The sequence below is a fragment of the Bombina bombina genome, chromosome 1, assembly GCF_027579735.1.
Source record: "Bombina bombina isolate aBomBom1 chromosome 1, aBomBom1.pri, whole genome shotgun sequence".
NCBI classification, from domain to species: domain Eukaryota; kingdom Metazoa; phylum Chordata; class Amphibia; order Anura; family Bombinatoridae; genus Bombina; species Bombina bombina.
Window position 1 is genome coordinate 1,599,099,733 of NC_069499.1, and position 21,589 is coordinate 1,599,121,321.

Genomic DNA, 21,589 nt, shown 5'->3' on the forward strand with positions numbered 1-21,589 from the left:
TTATTTTTCAGCATGATAACGATCCCAAGCACACTGCTAATGCAGTGAAAAACGGCTGATAAAACACTGACAGTCATGGTCCAGACCTGAATATTATAGGGGCAGTATAGGATCACCGAGACAGATAAAGAAATAAAAGACAACCTAAATCTGAAGAACTCTGGGAAGTGTTGAAAGAAGACTGGTTTAATATAACAGAAGATTACTTCAGGACAGTCTCCTATAAAGAGTTCTGAAAATTGTGTTTTTGGAAAAAAAAAAAATCACGCTCTGTAGCGTCACTCTCATGCTGTGAAAATGTATTTATTTCTACAGGTCACATTCATGCAAAACCTTTACTTGTGGAGAAGATTGAGTGTGGAGAAGACCCGGTCGTAGGATGTCACCAGTGGGTTAGGGAAAAGTGTCCTGGGAATATTAGCAAAGGTGAGAATGAAACAGATTTAATATTGTTAGATCTGTACCCAATACACAAGTATCCAAAATGTAAAGCTATGTTACGTGTGTATTGTACATGTACGTATTAAAGACTGATCTGTTACAGATGGCGTACTGCACATACGGTGTAATGATTAAGGGGACAGCGCTAGAGAAGTACTGCACATACTGTATAATGACTGAGGAGACGGTGCTACAGACGTACTGCACATACTGTGTAATGACAGAGGGGACGGCGCTGCAGACGTACTGCACATACTGTGTAATGACTGAGGGGACGGTGCTACAGACTGTGTAATGACTGAGGGGACGGCGCTACAGACGTACTGCACATACTGTGTAATGACTGAGGGGACGGTGCTAAATACTGTGTAATGACTGAGGGGACGGTGCTACATACAGTGTGATTACTGAGGGGACGGCGCTACAGACGTACTGCACATACTGTGTAATGACTGAGGGGACAGCGCTACAGACGTACTGCACATACTGTGTAATGACTGAGGGGACGGCGCTACAGACGTACTGCACATACTGTGTAATGACTGAGGGGACGGTGCTACAGACGTACTGCACATACTGTGTAATGACTGAGGGGACGGCGCTACAGACGTACTGCACATACTGTGTAATGACTGAGGGGACGGCGCTACAGACGTACTGCACATACTGTGTAATGACAGAGGGGACGGCGCTGCAGACGTACTGCACATACTGTGTAATGACTGAGGGGACGGCGCTACAGACGTACTGCACATACTGTGTAATGACTGAGGGGACGGCGCTACAGACGTACTGCACATACTGTGTAATGACTGAGGGGACGGTGCTACAGACGTACTGCACATACTGTGTAATGACTGAGGGGACGGCGCTACAGATGTACTGCACATACTGTGTAATGACTGAGGGGACGGCGCTACAGACGTACTGCACATACTGTGTAATGTCTGAGGGGACGGCGCTACAGACGTACTGCACATACTGTGTAATGTCTGAGGGGACGGCGCTACAGACGTACTGCACATACTGTGTAATGTCTGAGGGGACGGCGCTACATACGTACTGCACATACTGTGTAATGACTGAGGGGACGGCGCTACAGACGTACTGCACATACTGTGTAATGACTGAGGGGACGGCGCTACAGACGTACTGCACATACTGTGTAATGACTGAGGGGACGGCGCTACAGACGTACTGCACATACTGTGTAATGACTGAGGGGACGGCGCTACAGACGTACTGCACATACTGTGTAATGACTGAGGGGACGGTGCTACAGACGTACTGCACATACTGTGTAATGACTGAGGGGACAGCGCTACAGACGTATTGCACATACTGTGTAATGACTGAGGGGACGGCGCTACAGACGTACTGCACATACTGTGTAATGACTGAGGGGACGGCGCTACAGACGTACTGCACATACTGTGTAATGACTGAGGGGACGGCGCTACAGACGTACTGCACATACTGTGTAATGACTGAGGGGACGGCGCTACATACTGTGTAATGACTGAGGGGACAGTGCTACAGACTGTGTAATGACTGACGGGACGGCGCTACAGACGTACTGCACATACTGTGTAATGACTGAGGGGACGGTGCTAAATACTGTGTAATGACTGAGGGGACGGTGCTACATACTGTGTGATTACTGAGGGGACAGCGCTACAGACGTACTGCACATACTGTGTAATGACTGAGGGGACGGCGCTACAGATGTACTGCACATACTGTGTAATGACTGAGGGGATGGCGCTACAGACGTACTGCACATACTGTGTAATGACTGAGGGGACGGCGCTACAGACGTACTGCACATACTGTGTAATGACTGAGGGGACGGTGCTACAGACGTACTGCACATACTGTGTAATGACTGAGGGGACGGCGCTACAGACGTACTGCACATACTGTGTAATGACTGAGGGGACGGCGTTACAGACGTACTGCACATACTGTGTCATGACTGAGGGGACGGCGCTACAGACGTATTGCACATACTGTGTAATGACTGAGGGGACGGCGCTACAGACGTACTGCACATACTGTGTAATGACTGAGGGGATGGCGCTACAGACGTACTGCACATACTGTGTAATGACTGAGGGGACGGCGCTACAGACGTACTGCACATACTGTGTAATGACTGAGGGGACGGCGCTACAGACGTACTGCACATACTGTGTAATGACTGAGGGGACGGCGCTACATACGTACTGCACATACTGTGTAATGACTGAGGGGACGGCGCTACAGACGTACTGCACATACTGTGTAATGACTGAGGGGACGGCGCTACATACAGTGTGATGACTGAGGGGACGGCGCTACAGACGTACTAAACATACTGTGTAATGACTGAGGGGACGGCGCTACATACAGTGTGATGACTGAGAGGACGGCTCGACAGACGTACTGCACATACTGTGTAATGACTGAGGGGACGGTGCTACAGACGTACTGCACATACTGTGTAATGACTGAGGGGACGGCGCTACATACAGTGTGATGACTGAGGGGACGGCGCTACAGACGTACTAAACATACTGTGTAATGACTGAGGGGACGGCGCTACATACAGTGTGATGACTGAGAGGACGGCTCGACAGACGTACTGCACATACTGTGTAATGACTGAGGGGACGGTGCTACAGACGTACTGCACATACTGTGTAATGACTGAGGGGACGGCGCTACATACAGTGTGATGACTGAGGGGACGGCGCTACAGACGTACTAAACATACTGTGTAATGACTGAGGGGACGGCGCTACATACAGTGTGATGACTGAGAGGACGGCTCGACAGACGTACTGCACATACTGTGTAATGACTGAGGGGACGGCGCTACATACAGTGTGATGACTAAGGGGACGGTGCTACATACTGTGTAATGACTGAGGGGACGGCGCTACAGACGTACTGCACATACTGTGTAATGACTGAGGGGACGGCGCTACATACAGTGTGATGACTAAGGGGACGGTGCTACATACAGTGTAATGACTGAGGGGACGGCGCTACATACAGTGTGATGACTGAGGGGACGGCGCTACAGACGTACTGCACATACTGTGTAATGACTGAGGGGACGGCGCTACATACAGTGTGATGACTGAGGGGACGGCGCTACAGACGTACTGCACATACTGTGTAATGACTGAGGGGACGGCGCTACATACAGTGTGATGACTAAGGGGACGGTGCTACATACAGTGTAATGACTGAGGGGACGGCGCTACATACAGTGTGATGACTGAGGGGACGGCGCTACAGACGTACTGCACATACTGTGTAATGACTGAGGGGACGGCGCTACATACAGTGTGATGACTGAGGGGACGGCGCTACAGACGTACTGCACATACTGTGTAATGACTGAGGGGACGGCGCTACAGACGTACTGCACATACTGTGTAATGACTGAGGGGACGGCGCTACATACAGTGTGATGACTAAGGGGACGGTGCTACATACAGTGTAATGACTGAGGGGACGGCGCTACATACAGTGTGATGACTGAGGGGACGGCGCTACAGACGTACTGCACATACTGTGTAATGACTGAGGGGACGGCGCTACATACAGTGTGATGACTGAGGGGACGGCGCTACAGACGTACTGCACATACTGTGTAATGACTGAGGGGACGGCGCTACATACTGTGTAATGACTGAGGGGACGGCGCTACAGACGTACTGCACATACTGTGTAATGACTGAGGGGACGGCGCTACAGACGTACTGCACATACTGTGTAATGACTGAGGGGACGGCGCTACATACAGTGTGATGACTGAGGGGCGGCGCTACAGACGTACTGCACATAATCTGGCCTTAGGTATGAACATGTATTATTGTGACTAATTTAGGGTCATATTGATCTGCAGATTGTGGATGATGTCTGTAAGTGATGTGGGATACCTAATGCTTTGGTCCGGTGAAGCATGGGCCTCTGTCTGTGGGTGAAATAGAGGACAAGGGCTCAGGGGTCACTAGGGAGGATCCTTTAATGTATTTTCCCCTCACTTCACCCTCCTTTATTTCTGTCTTTGCTTTGTGTGACCACCGGGCATTGATCATTTAAGGCCGCTGGCACATGTGGGGTGCTACAGTAATAAATGACCCCTAGAACCACTGCCTTCCTCTTTCACTATGGACAGGAGAGAGGGAGGATCTCCTTCACCTGATGTGCACAAATATGGATCTGCTGCTACTTTAAATGCATAGAAATTTACTTCACTTAAAGGGACAGTCTAGACCCAATACATCATTTTCATTACTTATTGTAACATACCAGATAATCACAGACAATACCTAACTGAATAATAATATATGTGCACAGCTAACTGAATATTATTATACGTGCGCTGCTAACTGAATATTATTATACGTGCACTGCTAACTGAATAATATTATACGTGCACTGCTAACTGAATATTATTATACGTGCACTGCTAACTGAATAATATTATACGTGCACTGCTAACTGAATATTATTATACGTGCGCTGCTAACTGAATATTATTATACGTGCACTGCTAACTGAATATTATTATACGTGCGCTGCTAACTGAATATTATTATACGTGCACTGCTAACTGAATAATATTATACGTGCACTGCTAACTGAATATTATTATACGTGCACTGCTAACTGAATAATATTATACGTGCACTGCTAACTGAATATTATTATACGTGCACTGCTAACTGAATAATATTATACGTGCGCTGCTAACTGAATAATATTATACATGCACTGCTAACTGAACAATATTATACGTGCGCTGCTAACTGAATAATATTATATTTGCGCTGCTAACTGAATAATATACGTGCGCTGCTAACTGAATAATAATATACGTGCACTGCTAACTGAATAATAATATACGTGCGCTGCTAACTGAATAATATTATATGTGCGCTGCTAACTGATTATTATTATACGTGCACTGCTAACTGAATATTATTATACGTGCTCTGCTAACTGAATAATAATATATGTGCGCTGCTAACTGAATATTATTATACGTGCACTGCTAACTGAATAATATTATATGTGCGCTGCTAACTGAATATTATTATACGTGCACTGCTAACTGAATATTATTATACGTGCTCTGCTAACTGAATAATAATATATGTGCGCTGCTAACTGAATATTATTATACGTGCACTGCTAACTGAATAATAATATATGTGCACAGCTAACTGAATATTATTATACGTGCACTGCTAACTGAATAATATTATACGTGCGCTGCTAACTGAATATTATTATACGTGTGCTGCTAACTGAATATTATTATACGTGCACTGCTAACTGAATATTATTATACGTGCACTGCTAACTGAATAATATTATATTTGCGCTGCTAACTGAATATTATTATACGTGCACTGCTAACTGAATAATATTATACGTGCGCTGCTAACTGAATAATATTATACGAATAATATTATACGTGCGCTGCTAACTGAATATTATTATACATGCACTGCTAACTGAATAATAATATACGTGCACTGCTAACTGAATAATATTATACGTGCACTGCTAACTGAATATTATTATACGTGCACTGCTAACTGAATAATATTATATGTGCGCTGCTAACTGAATATTATTATACGTGCGCTGCTAACTGAATAATATTATACGTGCACTGCTAACTGAATAATATATGTGCGCTGCTAACTGAATATTATTATACGTGCACAGCTAAGTGAATAATATTATACGTGCACAGCTAAGTGAATAATATTATACGTGCACAGCTAAGTGAATAATATTATACGTGCACTGCTAACTGAATAATATTATACGTGCGCTGCTAACTGAATATTATTATATGTGCACTGCTAACTAAATAATATACGTGCACTGCTAACTGAATAATAATATATGTGCACAGCTAACTGAATATTATTATACGTGCACTGCTAACTGAATAATATTATACGTGCGCTGCTAACTGAATAATATTATACGAATAATATTATACGTGCGCTGCTAACTGAATATTATTATACGTGCACTGCTAACTGAATAATATTATACGTGCGCTGCTAACTGAATATTATTATACGTGCGCTGCTAACTGAATATTATTATACGTGCACAACTAACTGAATATTATTATGCGTGCACTGCTAACTGAATAATATTATATTTGCGCTGCTAACTGAATATTATTATACGTGCACTGCTAACTGAATAATATTATACGTGCGCTGCTAACTGAATAATATTATACGTGCGCTGCTAACTGAATAATATTATACGAATAATTTTATACGTGCGCTGCTAACTGAATAATATTATACGAATAATTTTATATGTGCGCTGCTAACTGAATATTATTATACATGCACTGCTAACTGAATAATAATATACGTGCACTGCTAACTGAATAATATTATACGTGCACTGCTAACTGAATATTATTATACGTGCACTGCTAACTGAATAATATTATATGTGCGCTGCTAACTGAATATTATTATACGTGCGCTGCTAACTGAATAATATTATACGTGCACTGCTAACTGAATAATATATGTGCGCTGCTAACTGAATATTATTATACGTGCACAGCTAAGTGAATAATATTATACGTGCACAGCTAAGTGAATAATATTATACGTGCACAGCTAAGTGAATAATATTATATGTGCACTGCTAACTGAATAATATTATACGTGCGCTGCTAACTGAATATTATTATATGTGCACTGCTAACTAAATAATATACGTGCGCTGCTAACTGAATATTATTATACGTGCACTGCTAACTGAATAATATTATACGTGCACAGCTAAGTGAATAATATTATACGTGCACTGCTAACTGAATATTATTATACGTGCGCTGCTAACTGAATATTATTATACGTGCACTGCTAACTGAATATTATTATACGTGCACAGCTAAGTGAATAATATTATACGTGCACTGCTAACTGAATAATATTATACGTGCACAGCTAAGTGAATAATATTATACGTGCACAGCTAAGTGAATAATATTATACGTGCGCTGCTAACTGAATATTATTATACGTGCGCTGCTAACTGAATATTATTATGCGTGCGCTGCTAACTGAATATTATTATACGTGCACTGCTAACTGAATAATATTATACGTGCACAGCTAAGTGAATAATATTATACGTGCACTGCTAACTGAATAATATTATACGTACACAGCTAACTGAATATTATCCGTGCACTGCTAACTGAATAATATTATATGTGCACTGCTAACTGAATAATATTATACGTGCACAGCTAAGTGAATAATATTATACGTGCACTGCTAACTGAATAATATTATACGTGCACAGCTAAGTGAATAATATTATACGTGCACAGCTAAGTGAATAATATTATACGTGCACAGCTTAGTGAATAACATTATACGTGCGCTGCTAACTGAATATTATTATACGTGCGCTGCTAACTGAATAATATTATACGTGCACAGCTAACTGAATATTATTATCCGTGCACTGCTAACTGAATAATATTATACGTGCACTGCTAACTGAATAATATTATACGTGCGCTGCTAACTGAATAATAATATACGTGCACTGCTAATTGAATAATATTATACGTGCACTGCTAACTGAATATTATTATACGTGCACTGCTAACTGAATAATAATATATGTGCGCTGCTAACTGAATAATATACGTGCACTGCTAACTGAATAATAATATATGTGCACTGCTAACTAAATAATATACGTGCACTGCTAACTGAATAATAATATATGTGCACAGCTAACTGAATATTATTATACGTGCACTGCTAACTGAATAATATTATACGTGCGCTGCTAACTGAATAATATTATACGAATAATATTATACGTGCGCTGCTAACTGAATATTATTATACGTGCGCTGCTAACTGAATATTATTATACGTGCACTGCTAACTGAATAATATTATACGTGCGCTGCTAACTGAATATTATTATACGTGCGCTGCTAACTGAATATTATTATACGTGCACTGCTAACTGAATATTATTATGCGTGCACTGCTAACTGAATAATATTATATTTGCGCTGCTAACTGAATATTATTATACGTGCACTGCTAACTGAAGAATATTATACGTGCGCTGCTAACTGAATAATATTATACGTGCACTGCTAACTGAATAATATTATACGTGCACAGCTAAGTGAATAATATTATACGTGCACAGCTTAGTGAATAACATTATACGTGCGCTGCTAACTGAATATTATTATACGTGCGCTGCTAACTGAATATTATTATACGTGCACTGCTAACTGAATAATAATATATGTGCACAGCTAACTGAATATTATTATACGTGCACTGCTAACTGAATAATATTATACGTGCGCTGCTAACTGAATAATATTATACGAATAATATTATACGTGCGCTGCTAACTGAATAATATTATACGTGCACAGCTAAGTGAATAATATTATACATGCGCTGCTAACTGAATAATAATATATGTGCGCTGCTAACTGAATATTATTATACGTGCACTGCTAACTGAATAATAATATATGTGCACAGCTAACTGAATATTATTATACGTGCACTGCTAACTGAATAATATTATACGTGCGCTGCTAACTGAATAATATTATACGAATAATATTATGCGTGCGCTGCTAACTGAATATTATTATACGTGCACTGCTAACTGAATATTATTATACGTGCGCTGCTAACTGAATATTATTATACGTGCGCTGCTAACTGAATATTATTATACGTGCACTGCTAACTGAATATTATTATACGTGCGCTGCTAACTGAATAATATTATACGAATAATATTATACGTGCGCTGCTAACTGAATATTATTATACGTGCACAGCTAAGTGAATAATATTATAGGTGCACAGCTAAGTGAATAATATTATACGTGCACTGCTAACTGAATAATATACGTGCGCTGCTAACTGAATATTATTATACGTGCACAGCTAAGTGAATAATATTATACGTGCACAGCTAAGTGAATAATATTATACGTGCACAGCTAAGTGAATAATATTATACGTGCACTGCTAACTGAATAATATTATACGTGCACTGCTAACTGAATAATATTATACGTGCACAGCTAAGTGAATAATATTATACGTGCACTGCTAACTGAATAATATTATACGTGCACAGCTAAGTGAATAATATTATACGTGCGCTGCTAACTGAATAATATTATACGAATAATATTATACGTGCGCTGCTAACTGAATATTATTATACATGCACTGCTAACTGAATAATAATATACGTGCACTGCTAACTGAATAATATTATACGTGCACTGCTAACTGAATATTATTATACGTGCACTGCTAACTGAATAATATTATATGTGCGGTGCTAACTGAATATTATTATACGTGCGCTGCTAACTGAATAATATTATACGTGCACTGCTAACTGAATAATATACGTGCGCTGCTAACTGAATATTATTATACGTGCACAGCTAAGTGAATAATATTATACGTGCACAGCTAAGTGAATAATATTATACGTGCACTGCTAACTGAATAATATTATACGTGCACTGCTAACTGAATAATATTATACGTGCACTACTAACTGAATATTATTATACATGCACTGCTAACTGAATAATATTATACGTGCGCTGCTAACTGAATATTATTATATGTGCACTGCTAACTAAATAATATACGTGCGCTGCTAACTGAATATTATTATACGTGCACTGCTAACTGAATATTATTATACGTGCACTGCTAACTGAATAATATTATACGTGCACAGCTAAGTGAATAATATTATACGTGCACTGCTAACTGAATAATATTATACGTGCACTGCTAACTGAATATTATTATACGTGCGCTGCTAACTGAATAATATTATACGTGCACTGCTAACTGAATAATATTATACGTGCACAGCTAAGTGAATAATATTATACGTGCACTGCTAACTGAATAATATTATACGTGCACAGCTAAGTGAATAATATTATACGTGCACAGCTAAGTGAATAATATTATACGTGCGCTGCTAACTGAATATTATTATACGTGCGCTGCTAACTGAATATTATTATGCGTGCGCTGCTAACTGAATATTATTATACGTGCACTGCTAACTGAATAATATTATACGTGCACAGCTAAGTGAATAATATTATACGTGCACAGCTAAGTGAATAATATTATACGTGCACTGCTAACTGAATAATATTATACGTGCACAGCTAACTGAATATTATTATCCGTGCACTGCTAACTGAATAATATTATACGTGCACAGCTAAGTGAATAATATTATACGTGCACTGCTAACTGAATAATATTATACGTGCACAGCTAAGTGAATAATATTATATGTGCACAGCTTAGTGAATAACATTATACGTGCGCTGCTAACTGAATATTATTATACGTGCGCTGCTAACTGAATAATATTATACGTGCGCTGCTAACTGAATAATAATATACGTGCACTGCTAACTGAATAATATTATACGTGCACTGCTAACTGAATAATATACGTGCACTGCTAACTGAATATTATTATACATGCACTGCTAACTGAATAATATTATACGTGCACAGCTAAGTGAATAATATTATACGTGCACAGCTAAGTGAATAATATTATACATGCACTGCTAACTGAATAATATTATACGTGCACTACTAACTGAATATTATTATACATGCACAGCTAAGTGAATAATATATGTGCACTGCTAACTGAATAATATTATACGTGCGCTGCTAACTGAATAATATTATATGTGCACTGCTAACTGAATAATATTATACATGCACTGCTAACTGAATAATATTATACATGCACTGCTAACTGAATAATAATATACGTGCGCTGCTAACTGAATAATATTATACGTGCGCTGCTAACTGAATAATATTATACGTGCGCTGCTAAATGAATAATATTATACGAATAATATTATACGTGCGCTGCTAACTGAATATTATTATATGTGCACTGCTAACTGAATAATATTATACGTGCACAGTTAACTGAATAATATTATACGTGCACAGCTAACTGAATAATATTATACTTGCACAGCTAACTGAATAATATTATACGTGCACAGCTAACTGAATAATATTATACGTGCACTGCTAACTGAATAATATTATACGTGCACAGCTAACTGAATAATATTATACGAATAATATTATAATTGCGCTGCTAACTGAATATTATTATATGTGCACTGCTAACTGAATAATATTATACGTGCGCTGCTAACTGAATAATATTATACGAATAATATTATACGTGCGCTGCTAACTGAATATTATTATACGTGCACAGCTAAGTGAATAATATTATATGTGCACAGCTAAGTGAATAATATTATACGTGCACTGCTAACTGAATAATATTATACGTGCACTGCTAACTGAATATTATTATACGTGCACTGCTAACTGAATAATATTATACGTGCGCTGCTAACTGAATATTATTATACGTGCGCTGCTAACTGAATATTATTATACGTGCACTGCTAACTGAATAATATTATACGTGCACAGCTAAGTGAATAATATTATACGTGCACTGCTAACTGAATAATATTATACGTGCACAGCTAAGTGAATAATATTATACGTGCACAGCTAAGTGAATAATATTATACGTGCGCTGCTAACTGAATATTATTATACGTGCACAGCTAAGTGAATAATATTATACTTGCACAGCTAAGTGAATAATATTATACGTGCCCTGCTAACTGAATAATATTATACGTGCACAGCTAACTGAATATTATTATCCGTGCACAGCTAACTGAATATTATTATGCGTGCGCTGCTAACTGAATATTATTATACGTGCACTGCTAACTGAATAATATTATACGTGCACAGCTAAGTGAATAATATTATACGTGACCTGCTAACTGAATAATATTATACGTGCACTGCTAACTGAATATTATTATACGTGCGCTGCTAACTGAATATTATTATACGTGCACTGCTAACTGAATAATATTATACGTGCACAGCTAAGTGAATAATATTATACGTGCACTGCTAACTGAATAATATTATACGTGCACAGCTAAGTGAATAATATTATACGTGCACAGCTAAGTGAATAATATTATACGTGCGCTGCTAACTGAATATTATTATACGTGCACAGCTAAGTGAATAATATTATACGTGCACAGCTAAGTGAATAATATTATACGTGCACAGCTAAGTGAATAATATTATACGTGCACTGCTAACTGAATAATATTATACGTGCACTGCTAACTGAATATTATTATATGTGCGCTGCTAACTGAATATTATTATACGTGCACTGCTAACTGAATATTATTATATGTGCGCTGCTAACTGAATATTATTATACGTGCACTGCTAACTGAATAATATTATACGTGCACAGCTAAGTGAATAATATTATACGTGCACTGCTAACTGAATAATATTATACGTGCACAGCTAAGTGAATAATATTATACGTGCACAGCTAAGTGAATAATATTATACGTGCGCTGCTAACTGAATAATATTATACGAATAATATTATACGTGCGCTGCTAACTGAATATTATTATACATGCACTGCTAACTGAATAATAATATACGTGCACTGCTAACTGAATAATATTATACGTGCACTGCTAACTGAATATTATTATACGTGCACTGCTAACTGAATAATATTATATGTGCGCTGCTAACTGAATATTATTATACGTGCGCTGCTAACTGAATAATATTATACGTGCACTGCTAACTGAATAATATACGTGCGCTGCTAACTGAATATTATTATACGTGCACAGCTAAGTGAATAATATTATACGTGCACAGCTAAGTGAATAATATTATACGTGCACAGCTAAGTGAATAATATTATACGTGCACTGCTAACTGAATAATATTATACGTGCACTACTAACTGAATATTATTATACATGCACTGCTAACTGAATAATATTATACGTGCACTACTAACTGAATATTATTATACATGCACTGCTAACTGAATATTATTATATGTGCACTGCTAACTAAATAATATACGTGCGCTGCTAACTGAATATTATTATACGTGCACTGCTAACTGAATATTATTATACGTGCACTGCTAACTGAATAATATTATACGTGCACAGCTAAGTGAATAATATTATACGTGCACTGCTAACTGAATAATATTATACGTGCACTGCTAACTGAATATTATTATACGTGCGCTGCTAACTGAATATTATTATACGTGCACTGCTAACTGAATAATATTATACGTGCACAGCTAAGTGAATAATATTATACGTGCACTGCTAACTGAATAATATTATACGTGCACAGCTAAGTGAATAATATTATACGTGCACAGCTAAGTGAATAATATTATACGTGCGCTGCTAACTGAATATTATTATACGTGCGCTGCTAACTGAATATTATTATGCGTGCGCTGCTAACTGAATATTATTATACGTGCACTGCTAACTGAATAATATTATACGTGCACAGCTAAGTGAATAATATTATACGTGCACTGCTAACTGAATAATATTATACGTGCACAGCTAACTGAATATTATTATCCGTGCACTGCTAACTGAATAATATTATACGTGCACAGCTAAGTGAATAATATTATACGTGCACTGCTAACTGAATAATATTATACGTGCACAGCTAAGTGAATAATATTATATGTGCACAGCTTAGTGAATAACATTATACGTGAGCTGCTAACTGAATATTATTATACGTGCGCTGCTAACTGAATAATATTATACGTGCGCTGCTAACTGAATAATATTATACGTGCGCTGCTAACTGAATAATATACGTGCACTGCTAACTGAATAATATTATACGTGCACTGCTAACTGAATAATATACGTGCACTGCTAACTGAATATTATTATACATGCACTGCTAACTGAATAATATTATACGTGCGCTGCTAACTGAATATTATTATACGTGCACAGCTAAGTGAATAATATTATACGTGCACAGCTAAGTGAATAATATTATACATGCACTGCTAACTGAATAATATTATACGTGCACTACTAACTGAATATTATTATACATGCACAGCTAAGTGAATAATATATGTGCACTGCTAACTGAATAATATTATACGTGCGCTGCTAACTGAATAATATTATATGTGCACTGCTAACTGAATAATATTATACATGCACTGCTAACTGAATAATAATATACGTGCGCTGCTAACTGAATAATATTATACGTGCGCTGCTAAATGAATAATATTATACGAATAATATTATACGTGCGCTGCTAACTGAATATTATTATACGTGCACTGCTAACTGAATAATATACGTGCACAGTTAACTGAATAATATTATACGTGCACAGCTAACTGAATAATATTATACTTGCACAGCTAACTGAATAATATTATACGTGCACAGCTAACTGAATAATATTATACGTGCACTGCTAACTGAATAATATTATACGTGCACAGCTAACTGAATAATATTATACGAATAATATTATAATTGCGCTGCTAACTGAATATTATTATATGTGCACTGCTAACTGAATAATATACGTGCGCTGCTAACTGAATAATATTATACGAATAATATTATACGTGCGCTGCTAACTGAATATTATTATACGTGCACAGCTAAGTGAATAATATTATATGTGCACAGCTAAGTGAATAATATTATACGTGCACTGCTAACTGAATAATATTATACGTGCACTACTAACTGAATATTCTTATACTTCACTGCTAACTGAATATTATTATACGTGCACAGCTAACTGAATAATATTATACATGCGCTGCTAACTGAATATTATTATACGTGCACTGCTAACTGAATATTATTATACGTGCACTACTAACTGAATATTATTATACGTGCACTGCTAACTGAATATTATTATATGTGCACTGCTAACTGAATAATATATGTGCGCTGCTAACTGAATAATATTATACGTGCACTGCTAACTGAATAATATACGTGCGCTGCTAACTGAATATTATTATACGTGCACAGCTAAGTGAATAATATTATACGTGCACAGCTAAGTGAATAATATTATACGTGCACAGCTAAGTGAATAATATTATACGTGCACTGCTAACTGAATAATATTATACGTGCACTACTAACTGAATATTATTATACATGCACTGCTAACTGAATAATATTATACGTGCGCTGCTAACTGAATATTATTATATGTGCACTGCTAACTAAATAATATACGTGCGCTGCTAACTGAATATTATTATACGTGCACTGCTAACTGAATATTATTATACGTGCACTGCTAACTGAATAATATTATACGTGCACAGCTAAGTGAATAATATTATACGTGCACTGCTAACTGAATAATATTATACGTGCACTGCTAACTGAATATTATTATACGTGCGCTGCTAACTGAATATTATTATACGTGCACTGCTAACTGAATAATATTATACGTGCACAGCTAAGTGAATAATATTATACGTGCACTGCTAACTGAATAATATTATACGTGCACAGCTAAGTGAATAATATTATACGTGCACAGCTAAGTGAATAATATTATACGTGCGCTGCTAACTGAATATTATTATACGTGCGCTGCTAACTGAATATTATTATGCGTGCGCTGCTAACTGAATATTATTATACGTGCACTGCTAACTGAATAATATTATATTTGCGCTGCTAACTGAATATTATTATACGTGCACTGCTAACTGAATAATATTATACGTGCGCTGCTAACTGAATAATATTATACGAATAATATTATACGTGTGCTGCTAACTGAATATTATTATACATGCACTGCTAACTGAATAATAATATACGTGCACTGCTAACTGAATAATATTATACGTGCACTGCTAACTGAATATTATTATACGTGCACTGCTAACTGAATAATATTATACGTGCGCTGCTAACTGAATATTATTATACGTGCGCTGCTAACTGAATATTATTATACGTGCACTGCTAACTGAATAATATTATACGTGCACAGCTAAGTGAATAATATTATACGTGCACTGCTAACTGAATAATATTATACGTGCACAGCTAAGTGAATAATATTATACGTGCACAGCTAAGTGAATAATATTATACGTGCACAGCTAAGTGAATAATATTATACGTGCGCTGCTAACTGAATATTATTATACGTGCACTGCTAACTGAATAATATTATACGTGCACAGCTAACTGAATATTATTATACGTGCACTGCTAACTGAATATTATTATCCGTGCACTGCTAACTGAATAATATTATACGTGCACTGCTAACTGAATAATATTATACGTGCGCTGCTAACTGAATAATAATATACGTGCACTGCTAACTGAATAATATTATACGTGCACTGCTAACTGAATAATATACGTGCACTGCTAACTGAATAATATTATACGTGCACTGCTAACTGAATATTATTATACGTGCGCTGCTAACTGAATATTATTATACGTGCACAGCTAAGTGAATAATATTATACGTGCACAGCTAAGTGAATAATATTATACGTGCACTTCTAACTGAATAATATTATACGTGCACTACTAACTGAATATTATTATACACGCACAGCTAAGTGAATAATATATGTGCACTGCTAACTGAATAATATTATATGTGCACTGCTAACTGAATAATATACGTGCGCTGCTAACTGAATATTATTATACGTGCACTGCTAACTGAATAATATTATACGTGCACAGCTAAGTGAATAATATTATACGTGCACTGCTAACTGAATAATATTATACGTGCACAGCTAACTGAATATTATTATACGTGTGTTGCTAACTTAATAATATTATACGTGCACTGCTAACTGAATAATATTATACGTGCGCTGCTAACTGAATATTATTATACGTGCACTGCTAACTGAATAATATACGTGCACTGCTAACTGAATATTATTATACGTGCACTGCTAACTGAATAATATTATACGTGCGCTGCTAACTGAATATTATTATACGTGCACAGCTAAGTGAATAATATTATACGTGCACAGCTAAGTGAATAATATTATATGTGCACTGCTAACTGAATAATATTATACGTGCACTACTAACTTAATATTATTATACATGCACAGCTAAGTGAATAATATTATATGTGCACTGCTAAATGAATAATATTATACGTGCGCTGCTAACTGAATAATATTATATGTGCACTGCTAACTAAATAATATACGTGCGCTGCTAACTGAATATTATTATACGTGCGCTGCTAACTGAATATTATTATACGTGCACTGCTAACTGAATAATATTATACGTGCACAGCTAAGTGAATAATATTATACGTGCACTGCTAACTGAATAATATTATATGTGCGCTGCTAACTGAATAATATTATACGTGCACTGCTAACTGAATAATATTATATGTGCGCTTTTAACTGAATAATATTATACGTGCACAGCTAAGTGAATAATATTATACGTGCACTGCTAACTGAATAATATTATACGTGCACAGCTAACTGAATATTATTATACGTGCAATGCTAACTGAATAATATTATACGTGCACTGCTAACTGAATAATATTATATGTGCGCTGCTAACTGAATATTATTATACGTGCACAGCTAAGTGAATAATATTATACATGCACAGCTAAGTGAATAATATTATACGTGCGCTGCTAACTGAATATTATTATACGTGCACTGCTAACTGAATATTATTATACGTGCACTACTAACTGAATATTATTATACATGCACAGCTAAGTGAATAATATTATACGTGCGCTGCTAACTGAATAATATTATATGTGCACTGCTAACTGAATAATATACGTGCGCTGATAACTGAATATTATTATACATGCGCTGCTAACTGAATATTATTATACGTGCACTGCTAACTGAATAATATTATACGTGCACAGCTAAGTGAATAATATTATACGTGCACTGCTAACTGAATAATATTATACGTGCACAGCTAACTGAATATTATTATCCGTGCACTGCTAACTGAATATTATTATACGTGCAAAGCTAAGTGAATAATATTATACGTGCACTGCTAACTGAATAATATTATACGTGCACAGCTAACTGAATATTATTATACGTGCACTGCTAACTGAATAATATTATACGTGCACTGCTAACTGAATAATATTATACGTGCGCTGCTAACTGAATATTATTATACGTGCACAGCTAAGTGAATAATATTTTACGTGCACAGCTAAGTGAATAATATTATACGTGCACTGCTAACTGAATAATATTATATGTGCGCTGCTAACTGAATAATATTATACGTGCACTGCTAACTGAATAATATTATATGTGTGCTGCTAACTGAATAATATTATACGTGCACAGCTAAGTGAACAATATTATACGTGCACTGCTAACTGAATAATATTATACGTGCACAGCTAACTGAATATTATTATACGTGCAATGCTAACTGAATAATATTATACGTGTACTGCTAACTGAATAATATTATACGTGCACTGCTAACTGAATATTATGATACGTGCACTGCTAACTGAATAATATTATACGTGCGCTGCCGACTTCTTAGAATAAAACAAAGGAAAAACTTTATCCTTCACATTAATGATGATGATAATAAAACCCATTCCTCCACCAAAACCATCTCTCACACCTTTAGAACATACTTCCAAAACCTCTACAACCTTCACCCCAATTCAGAACTTAACACACCCTCATGAGATAGAAAATTAGATGAAATTAATGCATACCTTACTCAAATTACCCCATCTCACTACTAACCAACAAACACAATTGGAAGATCCCATATCAGTTGAGGAAATTAAACTAGCCATCAAAGATCTCCCAACTAGGAAATCTCCGGGTCTGGATGGCTTTAGCAATCGATATTACAAGGTTTTTCAAGAGGAATTAATCCCCCAAATTGCCACATTATTTAACCATATCGACGAATATAAACAATTCTCCCCCAGCTCACTTGAAGCCCACATCATTCTGCTCCCTAAACCCAAAAAATCTCTCACCCACCCGTCGCATTTTCGACCAATATCAATAACAAATTCAGACATGAAGATTTATGCAAAAATAATAGCAAATAGATTAAACTTAATTCTTCCGGACCTAATTCACCAGGATCAGGTGGGCTCCGTCCCTAAAAGAGAGGCGAAAGACAACACGGTCAGAGCCCTCCACTTAATTCAATATACGCAAGATAGAGAAATCCCTGGAATTCTTCTATCTATAGACTCAGAGAAGACCTTTGTTGGATGGGACTTCCTCAGAGCTACCCCCATTAAAATGGGCCTTGGCCCAAAAATCATGAATAGGATTTTTTCTTTATACTCCCACCCAAATGCTAAGTTGCTAATTAATGGCACACTCTCCAAAACATTTACAATAACCAACGGCACACGCCAGGGATGCCCCCTATCTCCCTTATTGTTTGCATGCTTTATAGAAACACTGGCAACTAGAATTGGACAAAATCCCTCAATTAGTGGTGTTCAAGTTGGCACACAAAAGTACGTTATGTCCCTATTCACGGACGACATTTTGTTCTCCATTACGGACCCGGAGATTTCACTTCCCAACTTAATGCAAGAATTCCATACTTTCCAAACCTTATCCAACTTTGCAATAAATACCTCTAAATCTGACATTTTGAATATTAATCTAGACACCCCTACCAAGGAAAGAGTTAAAGCCCTAATTCCATTTACGTGGCGACCCCAATCCCTAAATTACCTGGGGATAGAACTAACCACCTCCACGGAGCTAACCTTCAAACTAAACTATCTACCAATTCAAAATACAATAATAAGAGATTTATCCTCATGGCTCTCCAAGAAACTATCTTGGATGGGCAAAATAAACGTCCTAAAAATTAATGTTTTTCCCAGACTACTATACATCCTGCAAACTTTACCAGTCCCACTCCCTAAAAACTATATCTCTAATACCCAGAGGGCTTTTAGTGACTTTGTCTGGCGCAAACGACCCCCTAGGATAAATAGCAAAATTATGCAAACTCCAAAAACTCAGGGAGGACTAGGCATTCCTAACCTAACAAAATATAGTCAGACCATTTTTCTACAAAGAATCACAGATTGGTGCATTCATTATGAACACAAAAGGTGGGTTCAATTAGAACACTCCATGTCCGGCGCAGCGCACCTGGGTAGGATGTGCTGGAGACTGGTCCATCCGATGTTTACACTAGAATCCAACTCACCAATAATAACAGAAACATTCAGAACATGGGACACTATTTTAGCAACACACGCCTTCATTTCATCTAGACCCTCTCCACTTACCTCAATTTTAGACAATGGAGAATTAACTCTAGGGACACAATTTTCCAGGGAAGCTCCAAACTCATACTATAGAGATATTCCGTTACACTTCTTAACATTGAACGAAAAAATACTACCCCAATCAGATCTAATAGAAAAGGGATATGTCATCTTCCAAAATTGCTACATATATACCCGGGTACATCACTTTGTCACGACTCATAAACACTCTAATAACATGGTCAGCCTATGCGTCCGAATTCCCCCTTTATCGCATACTCTTTCATCGATATACCATATACTGACATACAACCACCCTGGTTATATACCTCCCTTCCTTGAAAAATGGGAAGAAGAATTAGGGATAATAATATTGCCGCAAACAAGCGCCTTGATCTTCCAAAATGTTACGAAAACGTCAATCTCACTCTCCATGCAAGAGATTAATCTAAAATTAATACATAGATGGTATCTCTCCCCAGTCAAGCTAAACCGTCTATACCACAAAAATTCTAAATGCTGCTGGAGATGTGGCCATGGGTCTGGAAACTTGGCTCACATGTGGTGGTGGTGTAATGTAGTTCAAAATTACTGGAGACAAATCATTGGAGAAATAGAAAAAATACTTAAGACCCAACTTCCCTTAGACCCTGCAATCTGGCTATTGAGTAAACCCCCAAAAATGAAACTTCAATACGAACTCAAACTTTTCTATATAATGACTAACAGCGCGGCATATCTACTAGCCAGAAATTGGAAGAATAAAGAGA

General features: G+C 37.0%; 1 protein-coding gene across 3 annotated transcripts in view; it reads left to right on the forward strand.

The window, feature by feature from the left end:
• LOC128656628 (zinc finger protein OZF-like) overlaps nucleotides 1-21,589 on the forward strand; it is a 415,828-nt gene that overhangs the window by 324,449 nt on the left and 69,790 nt on the right. For all 3 annotated transcript variants that reach the window (XM_053710650.1, XM_053710641.1, XM_053710657.1), the window contains exon 4: nucleotides 316-426. In XM_053710650.1, coding sequence (XP_053566625.1) covers nucleotides 316-426 — 111 coding nt within the window. The remainder of the gene's footprint in view (nucleotides 1-315; nucleotides 427-21,589) is intronic.